This window comes from Hordeum vulgare, chromosome 4H (assembly GCF_904849725.1).
Source record: "Hordeum vulgare subsp. vulgare chromosome 4H, MorexV3_pseudomolecules_assembly, whole genome shotgun sequence".
Taxonomy (NCBI): domain Eukaryota; kingdom Viridiplantae; phylum Streptophyta; class Magnoliopsida; order Poales; family Poaceae; genus Hordeum; species Hordeum vulgare.
The window spans coordinates 396,385,620-396,412,768 of record NC_058521.1 but is presented as its reverse complement, the minus strand read 5'-3'; the positions used below and the strand labels follow the sequence as shown (position 1 = coordinate 396,412,768).

The following is a 27,149-nucleotide window of genomic DNA, read 5'->3' as shown; positions in this document are numbered from 1 at the left end:
CTCCCCACTTCCTGACCCTCCAACGATGTGCTCCTGCGCGCCCCTCCCCCACCCACCCTGCAAACCCGCGCCAGCGCCACATCCAAACCTAAACCCAAAGCTCAGCGCCGCCTCCGCGCACGGACCAACACTGCTCCGCTGCGCCCTCGTCGCGCGCGCGGCCGCAAGGGACGATCCGCCGCCGGCGCCGTCCAGCTTCGACTTCCTGGCGCTGAAGCGGGAGCTCGAGGAGCAGGAGGAGGCGGTGGTCTCTGTGGATGTGACGGGGGGAGGAGGAGACGAGGTTGTTAACGAGGAAGATGACGAGAGGGAGCCGAAGAGGATTGGTAGCAGCGGGAGGAGGACGGGGAGGCAAATGGCGAGGCGGTCGGGGCTGCTAGCGAAGCAGGTGATCAGCGTCAGCTCAGCGCGGAGCCTCGGGTTCGTGTCTCAGCTGTGGGTCGACGCCTCGTCGGTACGGGCTCCTCCTCCCTGCACCTGTTTTCGTTTGGCCAAGCCATCTGATGTGACTTGGCCAGTTCACGAGTGGCGATTGCAAATTACGGTTCACATCCTCGTGGTGGTCTGTTAATTTAGTTGTTCCCGCATCTTACATGAAGGGCACGATCTACCATCATGACGCAATGCCTTACCGTGTTATCTGTCATCACGAGTTCACGACCACGAGACCAAATGTATGCTGTTGTTCTATCTGGGCTTAAGTCATATCTGTGATATGTTTAGTGTAATGTGTAATGTGTTAATGTTCTAGCGTGATTGGCAGATGTGGGTGTGATTTCCTCTTCTTCTATTGGCACACATTTCCTAGCTGCCAACGGGGCCTTTCCTCCATGAAGTTTGGATTCCGCTGTCGTATATCAGATCAATTAGCTGTGGGTGCTTTCCCATAATGCGTAAACTGTGACATACAGAGGGTCAGCTACATCCTTGCTTAGGCGATACTGAATACTTTAAAGGGTCATTTAGCATTATGACTAACGAGCACTAAAATAATTCATTAGGAAACATGGGCATTCACCCACTTATGGTTTGAGCACCAAATCATCATGAAGTTTCGAAAGTATTTGATGATGTTAGCCTCTAGAGTGCGTTTGAAGTTTCAACTTCCAATTAAAAGAAACAAAAACAACAAGTTTGTTGTGAAAAGTAGTATTTGTCTTCTTTTCATTTATCACTTGTCAGATTCTTCTCATTTCTGTTACTCCTAAATTTTGTACATAGGTGTAGTGAATTGAGAAGTACACTGGTTTTTCTTCCTGATGATTTAGTGCCTGAACTGAAAGGCAAGTGCATGTGATATGATTGATGATATGTTGCTATGAATATAAATGAATGGATGAATACATATATTATTCAAATAATGTATGTCTTGGCGCAAGTTCTGATGTGGTTTTCAAATCTCCCTGTGGCCAGCCGCACTAGGGGGGAGGGGGACTGGAGGGTGATAGGCTGTGCTTGACCGACTATGCTAGGTGAGGGGGAGGCAAGAAATGGATAACACCTGTTGTGAAAGCGGCTACGAAGATGGGCTTTGTGTTCAGATTTTAGCCTAGGGTGTCAGACAAAGCTTCACCATTCATCTTCTCTTGTAGTCCCTTTTTCTACTAGAATTCACAACCCAACTAAGCTCGGTTAATCTAAGATTCACGCGTACACATATGTTTTTGATTTATTAAAGGAAATTTCCCAGCTTATCATAGCAACCGGAAAACATTTTTTTTTTTTTTTTTGCAATTGACTTCTTAAGGCCCACTGAACCAGGAGTGTTCCTGGTGCCAACCTATCCGTACGTGAAAAATGAAGATGGATTAAAAATAGAATGCATCCTCTTCATCTTGGACAGGGGTGTGTGGAAGCTTGCTGTCCATGTGCCAGAACCATGAGTTGTCGCGAGATCTTATGGGTTTCACCTCTAGACTACCCCAACTTGTTTGGGACTAAAGGCTTTGTTATTGTTGTTTGTTGTTGCATCCTCTTCATCTTCCTCAGCCAGCGAAGCTCAGCCTACTTGTCATCAGTATCAATCATCAATATTACCTGTATTTTCTGGCAATATCCTTGCCATGAAAACATCGATACTTCCAGCAACCAGTGTACCCTTATCGGATACCGTATCCGATACTGATTCTTTCCCGATACGTCCCAGATACCTCTCAGGCTCTACTAGTGCCGGTGGTGGGCGCCTTTCCCCGGTGCTCCTGCTCCCTCCTGTAGAATTCTATCTTACGGAAGGTTGCTGATTTCCTCCTCCCTTTCCCTCTAACTGAAATTTTACATGAACTTGTTGGCTGTTGGTTCTTGCTTTTGTTGAAATCATGGATAAGAAGATAGAAGATAATGGACTGCACTGATAGAAGATAATGGACTGCACTGACTAAATATATGCTAAATGGCTTTATGCTTATTGATACCATATCTTTTTTATTGTTTAAAAAAGTAGTCAAGTGGATCCCCGTATTGGCACTTTTCAGAATTGCCGTATTTACATATCCATATCGGTGCAATCTAGATCCTCGCTGATGAATCCAAATAGCCCTTGCTTTATGATTTGCACCTTCATTAAAGAAATAGCCCACAAGTAACTGAAGTAACTTCCCGAATATATTATTTGGTGTTGGCAAATATGAGTTAAGGTCACATTATTGCTCCGAGTATAAACAACCTGTAATAACGCTGCAATGAGGACATGCCTGACCTTGTGGGTTCTACCCTAGTTTACAGTCATAGATCAAAGCTGGTATTGGATCTAGTTTACTATCATAGACCATGCTCCACCTTCCTCTTTTTTCTTTTGGAGAAATCCTCTTATGTTTTGATACGAACCTTTCCCTTCTTAGGATTTGTATGTTTAAACCAAACATTTTCCTAGTAGCAAAAATACTGTAGTCAATTGCCACAGTTGAACAATCTTTTATTCCGAGTTATCCATTATCATATGGTAGCAAAACACATGTGCTTTGCCACAGATGGAAATATATAACTGATCATGTTAAGTTATTGCCGTCGTCACAGTTTCCTCTACGCTGTCGTAGCCATCTGAGTTACTCTCGGAGCAGCTTAGATCTTTACATTGTGCTCCGCATCATGCTTAGTTTCCATTAGAGATTTTTCTGGAGGTGGTTGAGTTAGTTTGTGGAAAAACTTCATCGTATTTACAGTTACCTTCTATATTTTCTGTTAGATATTTCCTAGGAGTGTTGGAATAGAAGTGGGAAGCATGGATGAACTGCGCCTCAGCAATTAGTGCTCATAAGATAGGAAAGATGACATAACTATTTAGGAAGTGTTACGTTTCGTGGTAATAATCATTTTGTAAGATCAATGCCACTTTTTCTTGATTTTATTCTATTTGAATTTCTCTCCAGTGGGTTGTTGCATTGGTTGAAGTGAGGCCAAGCTTGCTTTCAGGAGATGCGGACAAATTCCTTTTTGAGGATATATATCAGGTTGAATATTCGACAGTGCTCGATTTATTGTTCTATGTACCCTTTATTCTTGTTATCCACATTGGAATAACGAAGTATATATTTTTATTAGTAGTGCAGCAGAAACTTCAGTCATAATGATATGCAAGGTACTAATTGCTTTTGTAGGTTGGAGATGTTGTGCTTGTTGAGGATGAATCTGTGGTTGAGAACGAATTTAAGCTAGTTGGGCTGCATGGCTTGGTATGTTACCTTTATACTGCCTCCATTCCTAAATATAAGTTTTTTTAGAGATTCCACTAAAGACTACATACGGAGCAAAATGAGTGAATCTACACTGTAAAGTATGTCTATATACATCCGTATGTAGTCCATAGTGGAACCTCTAAAAAGACTTGTACTTCCTCCGTTCCTAAATATAAGTCTTTTAAGAGATTTATTAGAAGTCTACATACGGAACAAAATGAGTGAATCTATACTCTAAAATATGTCTATATACATCCGTATGTAGTCTACTAGTAGAATCTTTACAAAGATTTATACTCGTATTTAGGAACGGAGGAGGTAGACTCAAACAAGGTCTTATTTTCCTGATTTTATTACATATTTATAGCTTAGGACATCAGCCTTAAAATGTAAAGTGCTAGGTTGTTTTGTATGCCATTTTGCAATTTGTAAGCATGTTCGTTCCCTTGCATGCTTCCTGTTATGCCCCCATTTACCAGTACTCTCATGGATAAATGCATTTACTTCCCAATGTTTCTCATTGGAGAGTGAACACATAATTTTAGAGAATATATCACGAGCGCCTAGGAGCAAGACAAGTGAATTTAAACTACAATCCTTAATTGTTTTGCCCATGGCTAAAGTAACCTGCATGCGTGGGCCAGTGCGGGGAGAGTATGAGCTAAACTCTACGCAATACTATCTTATGCAATGTTCATTGAAAGGGAACATTCTTCATTCTATATCTTTTGGAACTCCTCTTAGTGCAGTCTTCTCTGAAGAAGAAAAGAACATCAATCTCAAGTTGTTGGCCATATCAGAACCAGCACTACTTACCGTTCTGCAATATTATTTTTTTAGGTTGGCTACAATGTTGTCACTTCCAGGCGGCGCAATGTCGGTAAGGTGAGTTTATCTGGTCTTTAAGAGGTAATCTGAGTGAATTTTATTTCCCATTTGAATTTGAAGAGTTTACTCAACTTTGATGTATTCAAGCTACATTTTTAATTCTTTAGGTGCGTGGCTTCACTTTTAACATTAACTCAGGTGTTGTGGAGTCTCTTGAGCTTGATTCATTTGGGCTTACTATTGTCCCTGCTAGTCTGGTAAATTGGTTGAACACCTACCTGTCATCTTATAGCTCATCTAAATCCATTGATTTTGACTCAGTATACCACTTATTCCTTACAGGTAAGCACATACTGTTTATTTGTCGAAGATGTGCTTGATATAGTTTCTGATACAGTCGTGGTGCATGAAAATGCAATTTCCCGTGTTCAACGGTTAACACAGGTAAGCATTACTGATTGTTTCTGATAGAACTACTATTCAACTTTACAAGTACCGATTGCCTTGAGACAAAATCGTAATCGAAGCAACAGCCTCGTTGAGTGAAAATACTTTCTAACTGAATGCTAGGGCATCTGGGGCACCCAAAATATCCAAGGACCTGGCGATCAGAGAGGCGAGTACAACAGGTATGGAAGGCGGAGAGCTAGGCCTGTTAAGAGACAAAATAGTCAGGGGAAGCCCACGGGCCAAAAACTCCATAGGAAAACGTGGGATCCGGAGGATGAGTGGGAACTGCCAATGGACTATTGACACACGCGCGCACAACACTAGCGGTTCCGATCTTCCCGTCCTGAGAAAAGAAGTGCTGTCCCGCTGTTCTAGTTAGTGCTCAGCTACAATAAGATATGCCAGGTTTTCTACATGATTGGAAGATGACGAATCCGAAAGGAAATAGTTGGCCATCTTGGGCGAGCTTTGGCTGGGTGGGTTAGTGAAAAGCGAGTATGTCTGCCGACCTCCGACGTCCTAATTCTGGTACAAAATGACTCATTTGTAGTGATGAAGCTTCTTTTGACTTGACTGACACTGAATGACTGAAGTATATATGCGTGTAATCATGTAGTGATGGACTACCACCGGAGACTGAAGTATAGCTCTAGCCAGAATATCAAAATTCTTGCTATATTGTTACAAAAGGAAAAACAGTTTGGTTGCTGAAAGGGAGGCCTGTGGTCACCTCAACCACTGATATGATTTTTCTTTCTTTCTGTTTTATGTTCCCTTAACGCCAACTCTAACTGATCCCTGAAATTTAACGGAGTAAAAGGCTTAGTGAAGTATGTATACCCCATTAAGTTTTGGCTGGACCTAACCGATCCCCTAAACTTAACGAAGTATTTTTCTTTTTCATTTGCATTTCAATTTCAGCCATCGAAACACATATTTTTATTTCTTTATTTCATTCAACGACATTGAATTACATAATAATTCACCAATTCTTTGCTAGAAGAGTAAGAACAAAGAAAACAAGAACCACAATTAAACATTTTAGAAGATATTCAACTTTTATAACTGCTCCTACTAGTTGGATTAATATCTTCTCGATGCCTTCATTGTTGATTGTGGATTCTCGATCTTGCATACTTCATTCTTCTTCTTTGATGCTTAGCAACGAGTGCACGAACATCTACTAATTTTCGTGCTATCAATAGATCAATGTATTCTTCTTTCTAATACCAAAACGAGCATCCATCATCCTACACACAGATGAGCATCAATGAGCTATCGAAATTGAATCGAGTTGGATGAAAAACAAAATCAAAACAAGCACATACCACATCGTTTGTGCATTTGAAGAACACCCATCCGGGATGTTGCGGCATGGTAGAAACTCGGCGCATCACCTGTCGTGTGTAGTCGTCGCACTCTATGACCGACAGCCACAAGCCGGTGAGTCAACGCGCGAGCGCCAAGGCCGGGAGACGGTCGGTCCTGTATTTGTCGGCGAACCGAGGATGGGAGCGATTAGAGTGGCTAGAGGAAGATCCGGTACCTACATGTGGCGCGGAGGCTTTCCAGGGGCTGTGTGGGCCGCTTCCCGGTCAATCCATGGCAAGGCGCAACCGTCGGCGATCGGAAACACCAAATCCGGCGGCGGCGACAACAACCATAGATCCTCTCGATTTTTGGCCGGTGGCGGGACGAGGAGGTGGTGGAGGACAACGACGAAGGCCTTCAAGGCTTCCCCGGTGACCGGTCGGTGCCGGCATGGAGGGGGAAGGGGTAGGAGGGCAATGAGGGCGAAGATGCGCCGCTGGAGGGAAGGGAGAGGCACCTAGGAGAGCTACGTCGTTTAACTTGGCGGAGAAAAGAGGGAGTAAGAATATGATTTTTTTAAGAAAAAATATATTCCATTAGCTGCGTCGTTTAACTTGGCGGAGAAAAGAGGGAGTAAGAATATGATTTTTTAAAGAAAATATATATTCCATTAAATATACTCCGCTAGCCGGTTATAGGGGATCGTTAGAGCAACTTCAATGGGGCGACCCATTTCGTCCGTCGTCATCGTTTGGGACCGCGCGGACAAAACGTATGGCACAACGCGCGATCCATTGCCAAAACGTGTCTGCTTCGTGTCCACGCCGACCCATTTCCGGCCCAAATTTGGACTGAAATGCGTCGGCGCGGACACGAAGTGGACGAGCACGCCCTCTCGGTATCCGCCCAACCACCCACGGTCAACATTATTAATGACTGTAAGTGCATCTAGTGCCCCTTAGTGATTTTGGTGGTTTGAAGACTTATAGGTTGAGAGACTGATATGTTTGTGAGTGTACACAGGCTCTATAAGTCGTGGAGGAGTTCGAATTATCCGATGAATATCGACTCCTAAAAATGTATGTCCTCGGGTGAAGATTTTGGTCTTTCCTTGAAGACTTTGATCGTGAAGAAATTGATATTCCTCATGAAGATATTGAAGATGGGGAATTTGGTGTGTCCTGAAGAAAACACTCTGAAGACTTTTAAGCGTGAAGATTTACTCTTTTTTTTCATTTTCTTTACACTTGAGTCATAGGAGTCTTCAGCGTGAAGATTTACTCTTTCTTTTTCATTTTCTTTACACTTGAGTCATAGGAACATCGTACTATTAAAGGGGGTCGAGGTAAAACTACAGAATGATTTTCCTCATGATGCTCAACCCAAGCCTAAATCTACCAAAGCCTCAAAGTGAGGAATATGAGAGACATGAGGATTTTCACAGTTGAAAGTTTCGACCGTTGCCGCGCCACGCGCCACCTCACTAATCTTATCCACCCAACGGTCATATTATTTAAGGGCATTTATGTCAAATCATGTCGGGATGCTCCCACGCTATAAATAGTCGTCCCCACAACCACTTGCTGACTGGCTGTTCCGAGAGAAACTGACACTTGTCATTTAGAGCAACCCAAATTCCTCGGAGTCTTCGAGAGAAAATCATCAAGTGAGGAAATACCCCAAACACCAAACTCAAACCAAAAACCCAAGTGATTGAGCATCACTGAAGAAGTTGTTCCTATGTGGAACAGACGCGTGTTACCTTTGAGGTCTGTGTATCCTCCAGACGGTTAGGCGTCATGGTATAGAGCATCCAACAGTCAATTGTGGATCGCCGGGTGACCGATTTTGTGAGGGTTTGGAAGTTGTCGGTGTTTACTCACAACATAAGCCATGGGTAGGCTAAAGATGGTGGGAACCGAAGTGGCACCGGAGGACGCTGGGAACGAGGATGGTACAAGCATGGAACGCACGATGTACCCAGGTTCAGGGCTCTCCGTAGAGATAATACCCCTAATCCTGTCGGAGTGTATGATGTATGAATGAGACTACAAAGTGCTCCTGGAGCTGTATTGCGGAGGAGGAAGAAGGAGCTGCCGGCTCGCGTGTGCCTCTCCTATGTGGTGTGTGTGTGTGTGTGCTGAGTTGAACGACCCTCTGCATGGAGGGGGCCGGGGGGGGGGGGTTATAGACGAACCTACCAACCTACAATATAGATAAAAGTTCAAGAGTGGGACCCGGCTGGCAGCCTCGCCGGCTGGCCAGGGGGGCCACGGGGGTCTTGTCTTGTCGCTGGAGGGGCCCGCCGGCTGCAAGGTCCCGTATGGCTGTGGGACCCGCCGTCTAGCTAGTAAGGATCTCGCGTAAGGTTGACGCACGACACGTGTGGTACGTCCGGCGTCGTCCAGCGAGAATGTCATGGGCAAACAGTACAGCCGTCTCCACTGTTCCCACGTCGAGTGCAGTAATGGAGTGGGAGTTTGTGTTGGGGAACGTCGCATGGGAAACAAAAAATTTCCTACGCGCACGAAGACCTATCATGGTGATGTCCATCTACGAGAGGGGATGAGTGATCTACGTACCCTTGTAGACCGTACAACAGAAGCGTTAGAGAACGCGGTTGATGTAGTGGAACGTCCTCACGTCCCTCGATCCGCCCCGCGAACAATCCCGCGATCAGTCCCACGATCTAGTACCGAACGGACGGCACCTCCGCGTTCAGCACACGTACAACTCGACGATGATCTCGGCCTTCTTGATCCAGCAAGAGAGACGGAGAGGTAGAAGAGTTCTCCGGCAGCGTGACGGCGCTCCGGAGGTTGGTGATGACCTTGTCTCAGCAGGGCTCCGCCCGAGCTCCGCAGAAACGCGATCTAGAGGAAAAACCGTGGAGGTATGTGGTCGGGCTGCCGTGGAAAAGGCGTCTCAAATCAGCCCTAAAACCTCCGTATATATAGGTGGGAGGGAGGGGGCCTTGCCTTGGGGCTCAAGGAGCCCCAAGGGGGTCGGCCGAGTCCAAGGGGGAGGACTCTCCCCCCCCAAACCGAGTTGGACTAGGTTTGGTGGGAGGGAGTCCCCCTTCCTTCCCACCTCCTCCCTTTTTTTTCTTTCTCTCTTGATTTTCTTCTCCTTGGCGCATAGGGCACTTGTGGGCTGTCCCACCAGCCCACTAAGGGCTGGTGTGTCTCCCCAAAGGCCTATGGGCTTCCCCGGGGTGGGTTGCCCCCTCGGTGAACTCCCGGAACCCATTCGTCATTCCCGGTACATTCCCGGTAACTCCGAAAATCTTCAGGTAATCAAATGAGGTCATCCAATATATCAATCTTCGTTTTCGGACCATTCCGGAAACCCTCGTGACGTCCGTGATCTCATCCGGGACTCCGAACAACATTCGGTAACCAACCATATAACTCTAATACGCATAAAACAACGTCGAACCTTAAGTGTGCAGACCCTGCGGGTTCGAGAACTATGTAGACATGACCCGAGAGACTCCTAGGTCAATATCCAATAGCGGGACCTGGATGCCTATATTGGATCCTACATATTCTACGAAGATCTTATCGTTTGAACCTCAGTGCCAAGGATTCGTATAATCCCGTATGTCATTCCCTTTGTCCTTCGGTATGTTACTTGCCCGAGATTCGATCGTCAGTATCCGCATACCTATTTCAATCTCGTTTACCGGCAAGTCTCTTTACTCGTTCCGTAATACAAGATCCCGCAACTTACACTAAGTTACATTGCTTGCAAGGCTTGTGTGTGATGTAGTATTACCGAGTGGGTCCCGAGATACCTCTCCGTCACACGGAGTGACAAATCCCAGTCTTGATCCATACTAACTCAACTAACACCTTCGGAGATACCTGTAGAGCATCTTTATAGTCACCCAGTTACGTTGCGACGTTTGATACACACAAAGCATTCCTCCGGTGTCAGTGAGTTATATGATCTCATGGTCATAGGAATAAATACTTGACACGCAGAAAACAGTAGCAACAAAATGACACGATCAACATGCTACGTCTATTAGTTTGGGTCTAGTCCATCACGTGATTCTCCCAATGACGTGATCCAGTTATCAAGCAACAATATCTTGTTCATAATCAGAAGACACTGACTATCATCGATCAACTGGCTAGCCAACTAGAGGCATGCTAGGGACGGTGTTTTGTCTATGTATCCACACATGTAAATGAGTCTTCATTCAATACAATTATAGCATGGATAATAAACTATTATCTTGATACAGGAATTATAATAATAACTATATTTATTATTGCCTCTAGGGCATAATTCCAACAGTCTCCCACTTGCACTAGAGTCAATAATCTAGCCCTCACATCACCATGTGAATTACATTGTAATAAATCTAACACCCATACAGTTCTGATGTCGATCATGTTTTGGCCGTGGAAGAGGTTTAGTCAGCGGGTCTGCTACATTCAGATCCGTGTGCACTTTGCATATATTTACGTCCTCTTCCTCGACGTAGTCGCGGATGAGGTTGAAGCGTCGTTTGATGTGTCTGGTCTTCTTGTGAAACCGTGGTTCCTTTGCTAAGGCAATGGCACCCGTGTTGTCACAAAACAAGGTTATTGGATTCAGTGCGCTTGGCACCACTCCAAGATCCGTCATGAACTGCTTCATCCAGACACCCTCCTTAGCCGCCTTCGAGGCAGCCATGTACTCCGCTTCACATGTAGAATCTGCTACGACGCTTTGCTTGGAACTGCACCAGCTTACTGCACCCCCATTAAGAATAAATACGTATCCGGTTTGCGACTTAGAGTCGTCCGGATCTGTGTCAAAGCTTGCATCGACGTAACCTTTTACGGCGAGCTCTTCGTCACCTCCATATACGAGAAACATCTCCTTAGTCCTTTTCAGGTACTTCAGGATATTCTTGACCGCTGTCCAGTGATCCACTCCTGGATTACTCTGGAACCTACCTGTCATACTTATGGCCAGGCTGACATCCGGTCTAGTGCACAACATTGCATACATGATAGAACCTATGGCTGAAGCATAGGGGACGGAGCGCATATGCTCTCTATCTTCATCAGTTGCTGGGCACTGAGTCTTACTCAATCTCGTACCTTGTAAAACTGGCAAAACCCTTTCTTGGACTGTTCCATTTTGAACCTCTTCAAAACTTTATCAAGGTATGTGCTTTGTGAAAGTCCTATCAGGCGTTTTGATCTATCCCTATAGATCTTAATGCCTAGAATGTAAGCAGCTTCTCCTAGGTCCTTCATAGAGAAACTTTTATTCAAGTAACCTTTTATGCTCTCCAAAAGCTCTACGTTGTTTCCAATCAGTAATATGTCATCCACATATAATATTAGAAACGCCACAGAGCTCCCACTCACCTTCTTGTAAATACAAGATTCTCCAACCACTTGTACAAACCCAAATGCTTTGATCACCTCATCAAAGCGTTTGTTCCAACTCCGAGATGCTTGCACCAGTCCATAAATGGATCGCTGGAGCTTGCACACCTTGTTAGCACTCTTAGAATCGACAAAACCTTCGGGTTGCATCATATACAACTCTTCCTTAAGGAAACCGTTAAGGAACGCCGTTTTGACATCCATCTGCCAGATTTCATAATCGAAAAATGCAGCTATTGCTAACATGATTCTGACGGACTTAAGCATCGCTACGGGTGAGAAAGTCTCATCGTAGTCAACTCCTGGAACTTGTGAAAAACCCTTTGCCACAAGTCGAGCTTTATAAACGGTCACATTGCCGTCAGCGTCCGTCTTCTTCTTAAAGATCAATTTGTTCTGAATAGCCTTGCGGCCCTCAGGTAGTATCTCCAAAGTCCACACTTTGTTCTCATACATGGATCCTATCTCGGATTTCATTGCTTCTAGCCATTTGTTGGAATCTGGGCCCACCATTGCTTCTTCATAACTTGCAGGTTCATTGTTGTCTAACAACATGATTGATAAGACGGGATTACCGTACCACTCTGGAGCAGCACGTGATCTCGTCGACCTGCGTGGTTCAACAGAAACTTGAACTGGAGTTTCATGATCATCATCATTAACTTCCTCCTCAACTGGCGTCGCAACGACAGAGGTTTCCCCTTGCCCTGCGCCACCATCCAGAGGGATGAAAGGTTCGACAACCTCGTCAAGTTCTATCTTCCTCCCACTCAATTCTCTCGAGAGTTTCTCGAGAAAAGCTCCGTTCTTAGCAACAAACACTTTGCCCTCGGATTTGAGATAGAAGGTGTACCCAACTGTCTCTTTTGGGTAACCTATGAAGACGCACCTTTCCGCTTTGGGTTCCAGCTTTTCAGGCTGAAGCTTTTTGACATAAGCATCACATCCCCAAACTTTAAGAAACGACAACTTTGGCCTTTTGCCACACCACAGTTCGTATGGTGTCGTCTCAACGGATTTTGATGGTGCCCTATTTAAAGTGAATGCAGCTGTTTCTAATGCATAACCCCAAAACGATAATGGCAAATCAGTAAGAGACATCATAGATCGCACCATCTCTAACAAAGTACGATTACGACGTTCGGACACACCATTACGCTGTGGTGTTCCAGGCGGTGTTAACTGTGAAACAAGTCCACATTTTCTTAAGTGATCACCAAACTCGAAACTCAGATATTCACCCCCACGATCAGACCGTAGGAACTTGATCTTCTTGTTACGATGATTTTCCACTTCACTCTGAAATTGCTTGAACTTTTCAAATGTTTCAGACTTGTGCTTCATCAAGTAGACATAGCCATACCTACTCAAATCGTCAGTGAAGGTGAGAAAATAACGATATCCGCCGCGTGCCTCCACGCTCATCGGACCACACACATCGGTATGTATGATTTCCAATAAGTCACTTGCACGCTCCATTGTTCCGGAGAACGGAGTCTTAGTCATCTTGCCCATGAGGCATGGTTCGCACATGTCAAGTGAATCAAAGTCAAGTGACTCCAAAAGTCCATCAGCATGGAGTTTCTTCATGCGCTTTACACCAATATGACCTAAGCGGCAGTGCCACAAAAATATGGCGCTATCATTGTTTACTCTAACTCTTTTGGTCTCAATGTTATGTATATGCGTATCGCTATCAAGATTCAATATGAACAATCCCCTCACATTCGGTGCATGACCATAAAAGATGTTACTCATAGAAATAGAACAACCATTATTCTTTGACTTAAAAGAGTAACCGTCTCGCAATAAACAAGATCCAGATATAATGTTCATGCTCAACGCAGGCACTAAATAACAATGATTTAAGTTCATCACTAATCCCGATGATAGCTGAAGTGACACTGTGCCGACGGCGATTGCATCAACCTTTGAACCATTTCCTACGCGCATCGTCACTTCATCTTTCGCCAGCCTTCGTCTATTCCGCAGTTCCTGCTTCGAGTTGCAAATATGAGCAACAGAACCGGTATCGAATACCCAGGCACTACTACGAGAGTCGTTAAGTACACATCAATAACATGTATATCAAATATACCTGATTTTTCTTTGCCCGCCTTCTTATCTGCCAGATACTTGGGGCAATTGCGCTTCCAGTGACCCATACCCTTGCAATAGAAACACTCCGTTTCAGGCTTAGGTCCAGCTTTGGGTTTCTTCGGTGGATTGGCAACAGGCTTGCCGCTCTTCTTCGAATTGCCCTTCTTGCCTTTGCCGTTTCTCTTGAAATTAGTGGTCTTATTCACCATCAACACTTGATGCTCTTTACGGAGTTCAGACTCTGCGACTTTCAACATCGCAAACAACTCGCCGGGAGACTTGTTCATTCCTTGCATGTTGTAGTTCAACACAAAGCCTTTGTAGCTTGGCGGCAGTGATTGAAGGATTCTGTCAGTGATAGCTTCTTGCGGGAGTTCAATCCCCAGCTCAGCTAGACGGTTTGAGTACCCAGACATTTTGAGCACATGTTCACTGACAGACGAGTTTTCCTCCATCTTGCAAGCATAGAATTTATCGGAGGTCTCATACCTCTCGATCCGGGCGTTCTTCTGAAAGATAAACTCCAACTCCTGGAACATCTCAAATGCTCCATGACGCTCAAAGCGACGTTGAAGTCCCGGTTCTAAGCCATACAAGACTGCACATTGAACTATTGAGTAGTCCTCCTTACGTGCTAACCAAGCGTTCTTAACATCCTGATCAGCCGTAGCGGGTGGTTCATCTCCTAGCGCAGCATTAAGGACATAATCCTTCTTTCCAGCTTGTAAGATTAGCTTAAGATTACGAGCCCAGTCTACAAAGTTGCTTCCATCATCTTTCAACTTAGCTTTCTGTAGGAACGTATTAAAATTCAGGATGACTGTCGCGTGAGCCATGATCTACAACACAAATATTTTCAAAGTGGACTTAGACTATGTTCAAGATAATTAGAGTTTAATCAAATTATATGCTAAACTCCCACTCAAAAAGTACATCTCTCTAGTCATTTGAGTGGTTCATGATCGACTTACACTATCCCAAGTCCGATCATCACGTGAGTTGAGTATAGTTTCAGTGGTAAGCATCCCTATGCTAATCATATCATCTATATGATTCATGATCGACCTTTCGGTCTCATCTGTTCCGAGGCCATGTCTGCACATGCTAGGCTCGTCAAGCTTAACCCGAGTGTTCCGCGTGCGCAACTGTTTTGCACCCGTTGTATCTGAACGTTGAGTCTATCACACCCGATCATCACGTGGTGTCTCGAAACGACGAACTGTAGCAACGGTGCACAGTCGGGGAGAACACAATTTCGTCTTGAAATTTTAGTGAGAGATCACCTCATAATGCTACCGTCGTTCTAAGCAAAATAAGGTGCATAAAAGGATTAACATCACATGCAATTCATAAGTGACATGATATGGCCATCATCACGTGCTTCTTGATCTCCATCACCAAAGCACCGGCACGATCTTCTTGTCACCGGCGCCACACCATGATCATCCATCAACGTGTTGCCATTGGGGTTGTCGTGCTACTCATGCTATTACTACTAAAGCTACATCCTAGCAAAATAGTAAACGCATCTGCAAGCACAAACGTTAGTATAAAGACAACCCTATGGCTCCTGCCGGTTGCCGTACCATCGACGTGCAAGTCGATATTTCTATTACAACATGATCATCTCATACATCCAATATATCACATCACATCGTTGGCCATATCACATCACAATCATACCCTGCAAAAACAAGTTAGACGTCCTCTAATTTTGTTGTTGCATGTTTTACGTGGTGACCATGGGTATCTAGTAGGATCGCATCTTACTTACGCAAACACCACAACGGAGATATATGAGTTGCTATTTAACCTCATCCAAGGACCTCCTCGGTCAAATCCGATTCAACTAAAGTTGGAGAAACCGACACTTGCCAGTCATCTTTGAGCAAAGGGGGTTACTCGTAACGATGAAACCAGTCTCTCGTAAGCGTACGAGTAATGTCGGTCCAAGCCACTTCAATCCAACAATACCGCGGAATCAAGAAAAGACTAAGGAGGGCAGCAAAGCGCACATCACCGCCCACAAAAACTTTTGTGTTCTACTCGAGAAGACATCTACGCATGAACCTAGCTCATGATGCCACTGTTGGGGAACGTCGCATGGGAAACAAAAATTTTCCTACGCGCACGAAGACCTATCATGGTGATGTCCATCTACGAGAGGGGATGAGTGATCTACGTACCCTTGTAGACCGTACAGCAGAAGCGTTAGAGAACGCGGTTGATGTAGTGGAACGTCCTCACGTCCCTCGATCCGCCCCGCGAACAATCCCGCGATCAGTCCCACGATCTAGTACCGAACGGACGGCACCTCCGCGTTCAGCACACGTACAGCTCGACGATGATCTCGGCCTTCTTGATCCAGCAAGAGAGACGGAGAGGTAGAAGAGTTCTCCGGCAGCATGACGGCGCTCCGGAGGTTGGTGATGACCTTGTCTCAGCAGGGCTCCGCCCGAGCTCCGCAGAAACGCGATCTAGAGGAAAAACCGTGGAGGTATGTGGTCGGGCTGCCGTGGAAAAGGCGTCTCAAATCAGCCCTAAAACCTCCGTATATATAGGTGGGAGGGAGGGGGCCTTGCCTTGGGGCTCAAGGAGCCCCAAGGGGGTCGGCCGAGTCCAAGGGGGAGGACTCTCCCCCCCCAAACCGAGTTGGACTAGGTTTGGTGGGAGGGAGTCCCCCTTCCTTCCCACCTCCTCCCTTTTTTTTCTTTCTCTCTTGATTTTCTTCTCCTTGGCGCATAGGGCACTTGTGGGCTGTCCCACCAGCCCACTAAGGGCTGGTGTGTCTCCCCAAAGGCCTATGGGCTTCCCCGGGGTGGGTTGCCCCCCCCGGTGAACTCCCGGAACCCATTCGTCATTCCCGGTACATTCCCGGTAACTCCGAAAACCTTCCAGTAATCAAATGAGGTCATCCAATATATCAATCTTCGTTTCCGGACCATTCCGGAAACCCTCGTGACGTCCGTGATCTCATCCGGGACTCCGAACAACATTCGGTAACCAACCATATAACTCTAATACGCATAAAACAACGTCGAACCTTAAGTGTGCAGACCCCGCGGGTTCGAGAACTATGTAGACATGACCCGAGAGACTCCTCGGTCAATATCCAATAGCGGGACCTGGATGCCCATATTGGATCCTACATATTCTACGAAGATCTTATCGTTTGAACCTCAGTGCCAAGGATTCATATAATCCCGTATGTCATTCCCTTTGTCCTTCGGTATGTTACTTTCCCGAGATTCGATCGTCAGTATCCGCATACCTATTTCAATCTCGTTTACCGGCAAGTCTCTTTACTCGTTCCGTAATACAAGATCCCGCAACTTACACTAAGTTACATTGCTTGCAAGGCTTGTGTGTGATGTTGTATTACCGAGTGGGCCCCGAGATACCTCTCCGTCACACGGAGTGACAAATCCCAGTCTTGATCCATACTAACTCAACTAACACCTTCGGAGATACCTGTAGAGCATCTTTATAGTCACCCAGTTACGTTGCGACGTTTGATACACACAAAGCATTCCTCCGGTGTCAGTGAGTTATATGATCTCATGGTCATAGGAATAAATACTTGACACGCAGAAAACAGTAGCAACAAAATGACACGATCAACATGCTACGTCTATTAGTTTGGGTCTAGTCCATCACGTGATTCTCCCAATGACGTGATCCAGTTATCAAGCAACAATATCTTGTTCATAATCAGAAGACACTGACTATCATCGATCAACTGGCTAGCCAACAAGAGGCATGCTAGGGACGGTGTTTTGTCTATGTATCCACACATGTAAATGAGTCTTCATTCAATACAATTATAGCATGGATAATAAACTATTATCTTGATACAGGAATTATAATAATAACTATATTTATTATTGCCTCTAGGGCATAATTCCAACAGTTTGACGGGCCGACACCATGCAGGGTGATGGATCGGAGTCGGAGGAGGTTAGCGGCGTGGCCGCCGACGTTGTACCTGTCATGCACCCCGATCCAGTACCCTTGTTGGCGCATAGCCACCGTTAACCGTAGGGTCTCGTCATGACCTACGGTCTAATGTGACTTGAGCTCCCTAGCCGGCTAGTCCCTTGAGTAGCCGGCCTGGACACGGCCGCCTGACGGCCAGAGGGAGGTAACTGTCTCGCCTCTAGCCGATAGGTGCTTCCTGGCCGACCAAAGAGTTGGTCGTCTCGCCCCCAGCCGGCAGGTACTTCCTAGCCGGCCAGGGGGACTTGGGCTTTGCAGAATGCTTCTTGCTATTCCTTCTTGGTTGAAGGTAAAGGAGTAGGCCTGATGAGCCTACCCCGTGGTTATCCCCCGACAGTAGTCCCCGAAGCTGGGGAGGCCCGCCGCCTTGGAGCGGGTGGCCTCGCCGGCTTGAGTTGTTTGCTGTTGAATTCATGCCGTCGCGTGTGGCAGGAAACGCCGGCTCGGAAGCCGGCTGGCTTCCAAGCGACGCCTAGGCTTTGTCTTAGGTCACGCAAATTGTGCCACGTGCCAGGCCCGGCCTGACGTGATGATGGATTGTTCAGATGGCGGGACTGGGCCTGCGCCCTGGGTCCCGCCACGACGCCCCCTCGGCCCCCGCGCGGAGGATCCTCTGCGGATTTACTCCGCGACGCTTGGGTTTCGGGAGTCGTAATGCCTCCGTAATAATCAGAGATGATGGGACCGGTGCGCACTGGATCCCCTCCCATGATCTATCGTGGGGTTAAATGGGGTGCGGGGGTACCGAGGAGGCCATTCGCCCCCCTCTCGCCCCGCACTTGCGCTCCCTCCTTCCCCGAGCCCAGAGAAAGAGAGAGTCTCGTCTTCTTCTTCATCTTCGCCGTCGTGCAGACCGTCGCCGCCTCCCCTTCGAGCTCTTGATGCTGGCCGCCATGTCGAGCAGCTCTTCCAAGAAGGTCCAGCACAACGGTGCCTGGCTCGGAAGCGACATCTTCTACAGAGGCTTCGGGCTCCCGGCGAGCACCTTCTTCTCCAACTTCCTCACCTTCTTCGGCTTGCAGTCGCACCATCTGGCGCCAAACGCCATCCTTCAGCTCGCCTCGTTCGTAGTCCTATGCGAGGGCTTCCTGGGGATGGAGCCCCGCCTCGACCTCTGGCAGAGCCTGTTCTTCTTCAAGCAGCAGTCCATTAAGATGGACAAGGCCGAGGTGGAGAAGCTTGATGGCCCTCGCCCGATGACCCCGTGCGGCGCGACACTGGTGCATCATCGGACGAAGTGTGGTTTCCCCAGATGCCGCTCCAGGACTCCATCAAGTAGTGGCAGAGGGGCTTCTTCTATGTGAAGAACGTCAACCCCTCCCGCGACGCCATCAACATGCCCCCCTTCGCCATCGAGCCTCCAATGGCGAAGAAGAACTGGCAAGCCAAGTACCCGAAGCCAATTGCCAAGGTAGCGCAGATAGGCGTATACCTTGAAATCCTGAAGGCCCGCGACCTTCTGGGCCGCGACCTGCTCACCGTCATGATGACCCGCCGGATCCTGCCGCTGCAGAGACAGCCTCATCTGATATGCTAGATGAGCAGCCGGTACGATCCCTGCCGGCTCTCCACGAAAAACTTTCATGCGAGCGCGGTGGCGAAGAACGTGAACCAAATCTCCTCTGCCAACATGAATGAAGGAGGAGACTGGGAATGGGGGCTGGTCCCTTACGATAGAGCCCATCCTCCCCCAATGGTGAGTATCTTCTCCGATCTTGTTTTTTCTTTGTCTTTTGAAACTGCTGTTTCCTCTCTTGAGCCGGCTACAAATTTTATTGCCATAGCTGTTTGAGAACCTGCAAGGGTTCAACCCGTCGGCTCCCGACGTAGAGACGTTAGACCCCTCGGAGATTGAAGACAAGGGGATGATCGAGTCGCGGGACGCCGTCTCGGAGGAGGCGCTGGAGTCGGAGGGCTCCGAGCCGTCTGGTGAGCACCTGAGGCCTCCCCTTGTTGACTCGACGGACGATGATGAGACGCCGCCTTCTTCATATGATGCAGCCTTCGAGGAAGACGTCGAGGAGGTGGAGGAAGTCACCAGCCCTCCCCTGACACGAGGCCGCCGCCATGCTGGCGAGACGTCCGTGCCTGGCGAGGCGGCCAGGAACAAGGGCAAGGGTGCCACAACCTCCAAGCCGGCCTCCAAGCGCGTTGCGCCAGGACCTCCAGCCGGAGGACGAGCAGGCGGCGCCAAGACGCGCCGAGCCGGCGCCAGTAGGAAGCAGGTGCCCGTCGTGGCGGGGTAAGAGTCCTTCGTTGTCTCTTTTTGTTTTGTCGTGCGAGGATAGGATCCTTAAATTGTGTCTGGCAGGGAGGTAGAAGACGTGGAGGAAGAAACCGCCTCCGTCGCCGAGCGAGCCGGCTGGGCAGCGGTTGACGCTGTCCAGAAGGCTCTGGATGATGAATCATCCTTTCGTTGGGAAGTGGCGCGAAGAAGATGGCCGCGGGTCAATCTCAGCCCAGCCGGGCTGAGAAGCCCAACGAGAAGCACATGAAGGCTAGACATGACCCCTCCAAGCGAACTCGTGTGGAGGAGCCAGCTAGCGAGGTGGCTCCGAGGCGCACCCAGGGGACCGAGGCTGCCAAGCCCCTTGAGCCGGCCGTCTCCACACCTGCGGACCTCGAGGTGATCCCCGACACGTCGGAGGCCGAAGTAGGCGATGCGCCGGAGCTGAACCTGGAGGTGCCGGAGGTGACCATGGATGCACTAGAGGCGGCCGATCAGCCCCCAGCTGCAGAGACGGCGCCGACCGGACCGTCCATGGAGCCGGCCACCAACCAGCCACCTGGAGCGGGCGCCATCATCGTGACCAACCGCGGCCCAGCCGCTCCCGGAGCCGGCTCCAGCGCGGGGAGCCGGCTCATGAAGACTTGGCGCTTGGCCAACGCCGAGCGCCTAATAGATGACCCCAGGCGTTGAGCTCAGCGGTGTCCCGGAACTGGTGGTGATGTTTGCCAGTAGCCGGGACAAGGTGAAGCAAGCGTACAGGGTGGCCCATAGCGATTTGGAGCGCCTGGAGGAACGCGCCAGGGTGAGTCCTTCATCCTTTGCGTCTTCATCGCCTTGGTTTGGGTTTTTTCTGTTCTTGAATCAGTGGGGGCGCGCCAGCGCACCCACTGGGTGTAGCCCCCGAGAATTGGGCCGGCCAAGCGTTGGTCGGGCAGAATCTCCTTGTGCTATACTTTGCCTTTGCTTTTTTAGTGGGGGCGTGCTAGCGCACCCACTGGGTGTAGCCCCCGAAAATCGGGTCGGCTAGGAATTAGCCGGGCCGAATCTTACTTCTTGCTTCTTTTGCTTTGCTCGTAGGAGCTTCATGTGCCCAAGTGCAGGCGTACAACATGCTACGGGCCCATACCCAGGCTGCTGACGGCCAAGTTGCTGATCTTCAGGGCCAGTTGGGCATGGCCGTCTCGGAGCGAGACGCCTTGCGCGAGGTGGACCAGCGGCTCCAGCAACATCTGACTCTTCTCCAGATGGAGAAGAAGGATCGCGAGGCGGCCCTTCAGGCCGAACTGGGGCAGATGCGCACCACCCTTGAGGAGAAGGATACCTCCTATGCTGCCGACACGGAGCGTCTCAAGACGGCTCATCTCAAGGAGATGAAGCTCAAGGACGTCGCCCTGAAGGAGAAGGAGGAGGCCCTGATCCAGAAGCAGGCGCAGTTGGCCAAGGCGATGGTGACGGCCGCAACCCTCCAGGAAGAGCTTTCCCACGCAGCCCAAGCAAGCACCGTGCGGGAGCGCGAGGCCCTGGAGGAGGCCGCGAGACCGACATCCATTTCAACCGTGAGTCTTTCTTTCATTTTGTCTTGAACTTTTTCTTCTTTGATGCTCTCCCCTCTTATTCTTCTTCGCACCCCTTCCCCTGCCCCAGGAATCTTCCCTGAGTCACGGGAAGCGGCTGAAACGGCTATTGAGACCGACCACGAGGAGCGTCGCGCTGCTGGTGAGGAGGTGGATGCCGACGTCGTCTGGACTGTGGAGGACATTGCCGTGTGCATCAGAGCCCACCCGCTTGTCCTGGCCGAATCCATGGAGCAGCTCCAGAGTGTCGGCGCGTCGATGATAAAGGAGCCGGCGTCGATGAGCCGGCTATCCCGCTGGCTTGCTGCTGGTGGCGATCGTCTTGACGCCTGGCGCGCCTCAGCCGCACGCGCTGGTGCCGACATGGCGCTACGCTTGGCCAAGTCCTAGTATCGGAACATGGACTTGGGCAAGCTCGTCGCACAACGCGACGACTCGGAGGGGGAGCTGCAGGCTGTGGAAGAGCAACTGCGGATGAGAGCCTGCGACATCGCCTCTTACGCCGTCTGGGACGAGCTCAACTTGGAGCGCGACGAAGATGGAAACGTGATCCCTGAGGATTTGTTCCATGTTCAGCTGTATGATGCCGATGATAGCTCCGACGATGTGGCTGCGGAGGAAGCTACCGACTCTAGCAGCGAGGCTTATGCCGACCCCTCCAGGGACGGAGCCGAAAGTTCTCGTGTTGGAGACGGCGCAACCGCCTCGAGAGTAGCCGGCGATGGTGAAGCCACCACTTCAGGAGCTGCAGCCGGGGCAACAGACGAGGCCGCCGCCCCTTAGCTGGTCTTGTTTTTGCTTTTGTTTTCTGCAATGTATCGTCAGTCCAACAGTTCCACCCACTGGGGGGTGTTAATGAACTTCGGCCGTGGGCCAAATGCTTTTGAATGTATATATTCTGCATTAAATTTGTAACACCATGCTTGCTGCCTTGTATTTTCATATTTTGGTTCCTGCTTGACTTCTTTTTCTCCAACCCCCTTATTCCCTCTAGCATCCACCTCGCCAGCCCGACAGCCGGGAGCCGGCCTGTGACTGGGTCGAGGTTTCTGCCTTTGAGAATATTGGACTTAGATTTTTCGAAGCCATCAAGACTTAAAGATTCAAACACAAGCCAGCAGAGGCCGGCTAGAATGACAAGATCATAAAAGGATCAAACCAACCGGAGACGGCAACCCTTTTTGTAGTTCAACTTTTCATGCAGCTGGCCTTACCTGGCGCCGCCTCGTTAGTCGGGCAGCCGGGAGCCGGTCTGTAGCTGTTACAAGATGGCCAGGGTTCGATCCGGCGTGCACTATATGCTCATCTATAACTAAGGAAACCGTTCGGTCCGGCTAGCGAGCCCATAGCCCGTGGAGCCGGACCAAGGGACTCACAAAACGGGTGAAAACTCTTGTCATGAATCCAAAAGAGGCGTGTCCCAATCCTCGGCTTGAAACACCCTTTGCATTCATTTGGAAATCCCGACGAGGGAGAAAGATACATATGTACATGCTCTTTTCGTTTTTCTTACTTGCATTTAGCAATAGAACGGGCGTAGCAACGCCGCGTTCCATGGATGCTCTGTCTCGTGGCCGGAGTTGTCTCTCGTGCGCTTCCTTGGCTTCTAAGCATCGGTCAGGTAGTATGCATTGTTATGCAACGCCCGGCTGATGATGAAGGGCCCCTCCCATGGGGATGAGAGCTTGTGCTGGCCGGCTGTTCACTGGATTCTTCTGAGCACCAAGGCCCCCTCCATGAAGGAGAGAGGCTTGATCTTCTTGGTGTGGTAGTATCTCAGCTTCTGCTGATAAATAGCCGTCCGGCTCAAAGCTAGGTCCCGTGCCTCCTCGAGCAGATCGACGTCGTCCTCTCTTGCCTCCTTCGCTTCTGTCTTTGTGTATAGGGTGACCCGAGGCGAGTCGAACTCGACATCCGTGGGGATGATTGCCTCGGACACATATACCAGGAAGAATGGGGTGAAGCCGGTTGACTAGTTCGACGTGGTGCGGAGGCTCCACAACACCGCCGACAGCTCTTCGATCCAGCAGCCGGCTGACCTGACGAGTGGCGTCACTAGTCTTGGCTTGATGTCGGCTAAGATCAGGCCGTTGGCCCTTTCCACCTGGCTGTTGGACTGTGGGTGCGCCACCGACGCCAAGTCGAGCCGGATGCCTTCCTTGGAGCAGTAGAATGCCAAAGCACCCTTGGCGAAGTTGGTGTCGTTTTCGGTGATGATGCTGTGGGGGACGCCGTAGCGGACAACAATGTCCTTGATGAACCTGACGGTCGTGGGGCCGTCAAGCTTCTTGATGGGCCTAGCCTCGATCCACTTGGTAAATTTTTTGATGGCTACCAAGAGATGCATCATGCCGCCTCGAGTGGTCTTGAATGGCCCCATGATACGTCCATTTTGCATCATGCTTTTATGTTGATATTTATCGCTTTGTGGGCTGTTAGTACACTTCATGGTACAATACTTATGCCTTTTCTCTCTTATTTTGCAAGGTTTACTTGAAGAGGGAGAATGCCGGCAGCTGGAATTCTGGCCTAAAAAGGCAGCAAGTTTGAGATACCTATTCTGCGCAACTCCAAAAGCCGTGAAAATCAACGAGGAATTATTTTGGAATTTATAAAAAATACTGGGCGGAAGAAGTACCAAAGGGGAGCCACGAGGAGGCAACAAGCCTGATAGGCGCGACCTACCCCCCTGGCCGCGCTTAGGGGGCTTGTGGGCTCCCTGTTGGCTCTCTGGCTCCCCTCTTTTGCTATAAGTAGGGTTTCGTTCCAGAAAAAAATCAGGAGGAGGCTTTCGGGAGGAATCGCCACCGCGACGAGGCGGAACTTGAGCAGAACCTATCTAGAGCTCCGACAGGGTCGTCCTGTTGGGGAAACTTCCCTCCTGTAGGGGGAAATCGTCGCCATCGTCATCACCAACACTCCTGTCATCGGAGGGGACTCATCACCATCAACATCTTCATCAGCACCATCTCATCTCCAAACCCTAGTTCATCTCTTGTAACCAATCTCCGTCTCGCGACCCCGATTGATACTTGTAAGGTTGGTAGTAGTGTTAATTACTCTTTGTAGTTGATGCTAGTTGGATTACTCGGTGGAAGATTATATGTTCAGATCCTTGATGCTATTCAATATCTCTCTGGTCATGAACATAATCATGCTTTGTGAGTAGTTACTTTTGTTTCCGAGGACATGGGATAAGTCATGCTATAAGTAGTCATGTGAATTTGGTATTCGTTCGATATTTTGATGCGTTGTATGTTGTTTTTCCTCTAGTGGTGTTATGTGAACGTTGACTACATAACACTACACCATTATTTGGGCCTAGAGGAAGGCATTGGGAAGTAGTAAGTAGATGATGGGTTGCTAGAGTGACAGAAGCTTAAACCCTAGTTTATGCGTTGCTTCGTAAGGGGCTGATTTGGATCCGCTAGTTTAATGCTATGGTTAGACTTTGTCTTAATTCTTCTTTCGTAGTTGCGGATGCTTTTGAGAGAGGTTAATCATAAGTGGGAGGTTTGTCCAAGTAAGGGCAGCACCCAAGCACCGGTCCACCCACATATCAAACTATCAAAGTAGCGAACGCGAATCATATGAACATGATGAAAACTAGCTTGACAGAAATTCCCATGTGTCCTCGGGAGCGCTTTACCTCCTATAAGAGTTCGTCCAGGCTTTTCCCTTGCTACAAAAGGGATCGGTCCACTTTGCTGCACCTTTGTTACTTCTGCTACTTGCTACGAATCATCTTATCACACAACTTTCTGTTACCGATAATTTCAGTGCTTGCATAGAATACCTTGCTGAAAACCACTTGTCAGATCCTTCTGTTCCTCGTTGGGTTCGACACTCTTACTTATCGAAAGGACTAGATAGACCCCCTACACTTGTGGGTCATCAAGACTCTTTTTTGGCGCCATTGCCGGGGAGTGAAGCACCTTTGGTCAGTGGAATTTGGTAAGGATACATTTATATAGTGTGCTGAAATTTACTGTCACTTGTTACGATGAAAACTAATCCTTTGAGGAGCTTGTTTGGGGTATCTTCACCTCGAACGGAAGCACAAGGAGTTGCTCCTCAACCTGTTGCACCTACTGAAAATATTTTCTATGAATTTCCTTCGGGTATGCTTGAGAAACTGCTGGCTAATCCTTTTACAGGAGATGGAACATCACATCCCGACTTGCATCTAATCTATGTAGATGAAGTTTGTGGTTTATTTAAGCTTGCAGGTTTGCCCGAGGATGAGGTGAAGAAGAAGGTCTTTCCCTTATCTTTGAGGGATAGAGCATTGACATGGTATAGGCTATGTGATGATACTGGATCATGGAACTACAACCGTTTGAAATTGGAATTTCATCAAAGGTTTTATCCTATGCATTTGGTACATCGTGATCAGAATTATATTTATAACTTTTGGCCTCGTGACAGAGAAAGTATAGCTCAAGCTCGAGGAAGGCTTAAATCAATGTTATATTCATGCCCCAACCATGAGCTCTCGAGAGAAATTATCATTCAGAACTTTTATGCTCGACTTTCTCATGATAATCACACCATGATTGACACTTCTTGTACCGGTTCTTTTATGAAGAGAGATATTGACTTCAAATGGAATTTATTGGAAAGAACTAAACGCAACTCTGAAGATTGGGAGTTTGATGAAGGTAAGGAGTCAGGTATGAATCTCAAGTTTGATTGCGCGAAATCCTTTGTCGAAACAAATACTTTTTGTGATTTTAGCGCTAAATATGGACTTGACTCAGAGATAGTAGCTTCATTGTGTGAATCATTTGCTGCTCATATTGAACTCCCTAAAGAGAAGTGGTTTAAATATCATCCTCCCTTAGAAGTCAATGTAGTTAAACCCAATCCAGTTGAAGAGAAAGTCATTGCTTATAATGATCCTATTGTTCCTAGTGCTTACATTGAGAAACCACCTTTCCCTGTTAAGATACAGGATCATTCTAAAGCTTCAACTGTGATACGTAGGGATGCATTAGAACACCTACCCCCCCTGAGAAAATTAGAGTTGAACCTAGCATTGCTATTATCAAAGATCCTGTACGACAATGTTGATGGCCATGATATTCACTTCTGTGAAGATGGTGCTAGAATTGCTAAACCACATGCTAAAGACAAACATAGGCCTGTTGTTGGCACGCCTGTTATTTCTGTTAAGATAGGAGATCATTATTATCATGGTTTATGTGACGTGGGTGCTAGTGTTAGTGCAATACCTCAATCCTTATTTGATGAAATTAAACACGAGATTGCACGTGTTGAGATGGAACCTATTGATTTCACTATTCAGCTTGCCAATAGAGATACTATCTGCCCTTTGGGAATTGTTAGAGATGTTGAAGTCTTGTGTGGTAAAACGAAGTATCCTCCTTATTTTCTCGTTTCTTGCTACCACACAAGATAGCTTTTGTCCCATCATATTTGGCAGACCCTTCCTCAATACTGTCAATGCTCATATTGACTGTGAGAAGCAAACTGTCACTGTTGGCTTTGAAGGTGTGCCACATGAGTTCAATTTCTCCAAGTTTGGTAGACAACCTCATGAAAAAGGGTTGCCTAGTAAGGATGAAATTATTGC

General features: G+C 48.0%; 1 protein-coding gene across 4 annotated transcripts; it reads left to right on the top strand.

Annotated features, from left to right (window-relative positions):
- The first annotated feature begins 10 nt into the window (after positions 1-10).
- Positions 11-5,662, top strand: LOC123448710. 4 transcript variants are annotated; one of them, XM_045125682.1, is made up of 8 exons: positions 11-454; positions 600-674; positions 3,366-3,446; positions 3,594-3,668; positions 4,512-4,556; positions 4,667-4,756; positions 4,842-4,943; positions 5,070-5,662. In XM_045125682.1, the coding sequence occupies exons 1-8, from the start codon at positions 26-28 to the stop codon at positions 5,250-5,252; spliced, it is 1,080 nt and encodes a 359-aa protein (XP_044981617.1). In that variant the 5' UTR covers positions 11-25; the 3' UTR covers positions 5,253-5,662. The 4 variants fall into 4 exon arrangements, with proteins under 4 accessions (XP_044981617.1, XP_044981619.1, XP_044981618.1 ...); XM_045125684.1 differs by lacking the exon at positions 600-674; XM_045125683.1 differs by lacking the exon at positions 4,842-4,943 and having other exon boundaries at positions 4,698-4,756.
- The last annotated feature ends 21,487 nt before the right edge of the window (positions 5,663-27,149 follow it).

Bases quoted from the DNA above. Each gene is read 5' to 3' on its own strand.
- LOC123448710 (XM_045125682.1), top strand. From the start codon at position 26: ATGTGCTCCTGCGCGCCCCTCCCCCACCCACCCTGCAAACCCGCGCCA. The intron at 3,447-3,593 runs GTTGAATATTCG...TTGCTTTTGTAG, and splicing joins TTTTTGAGGATATATATCAG to GTTGGAGATGTTGTGCTTGT. The intron at 4,757-4,841 runs GTAAATTGGTTG...TATTCCTTACAG, and splicing joins CTATTGTCCCTGCTAGTCTG to GTAAGCACATACTGTTTATT.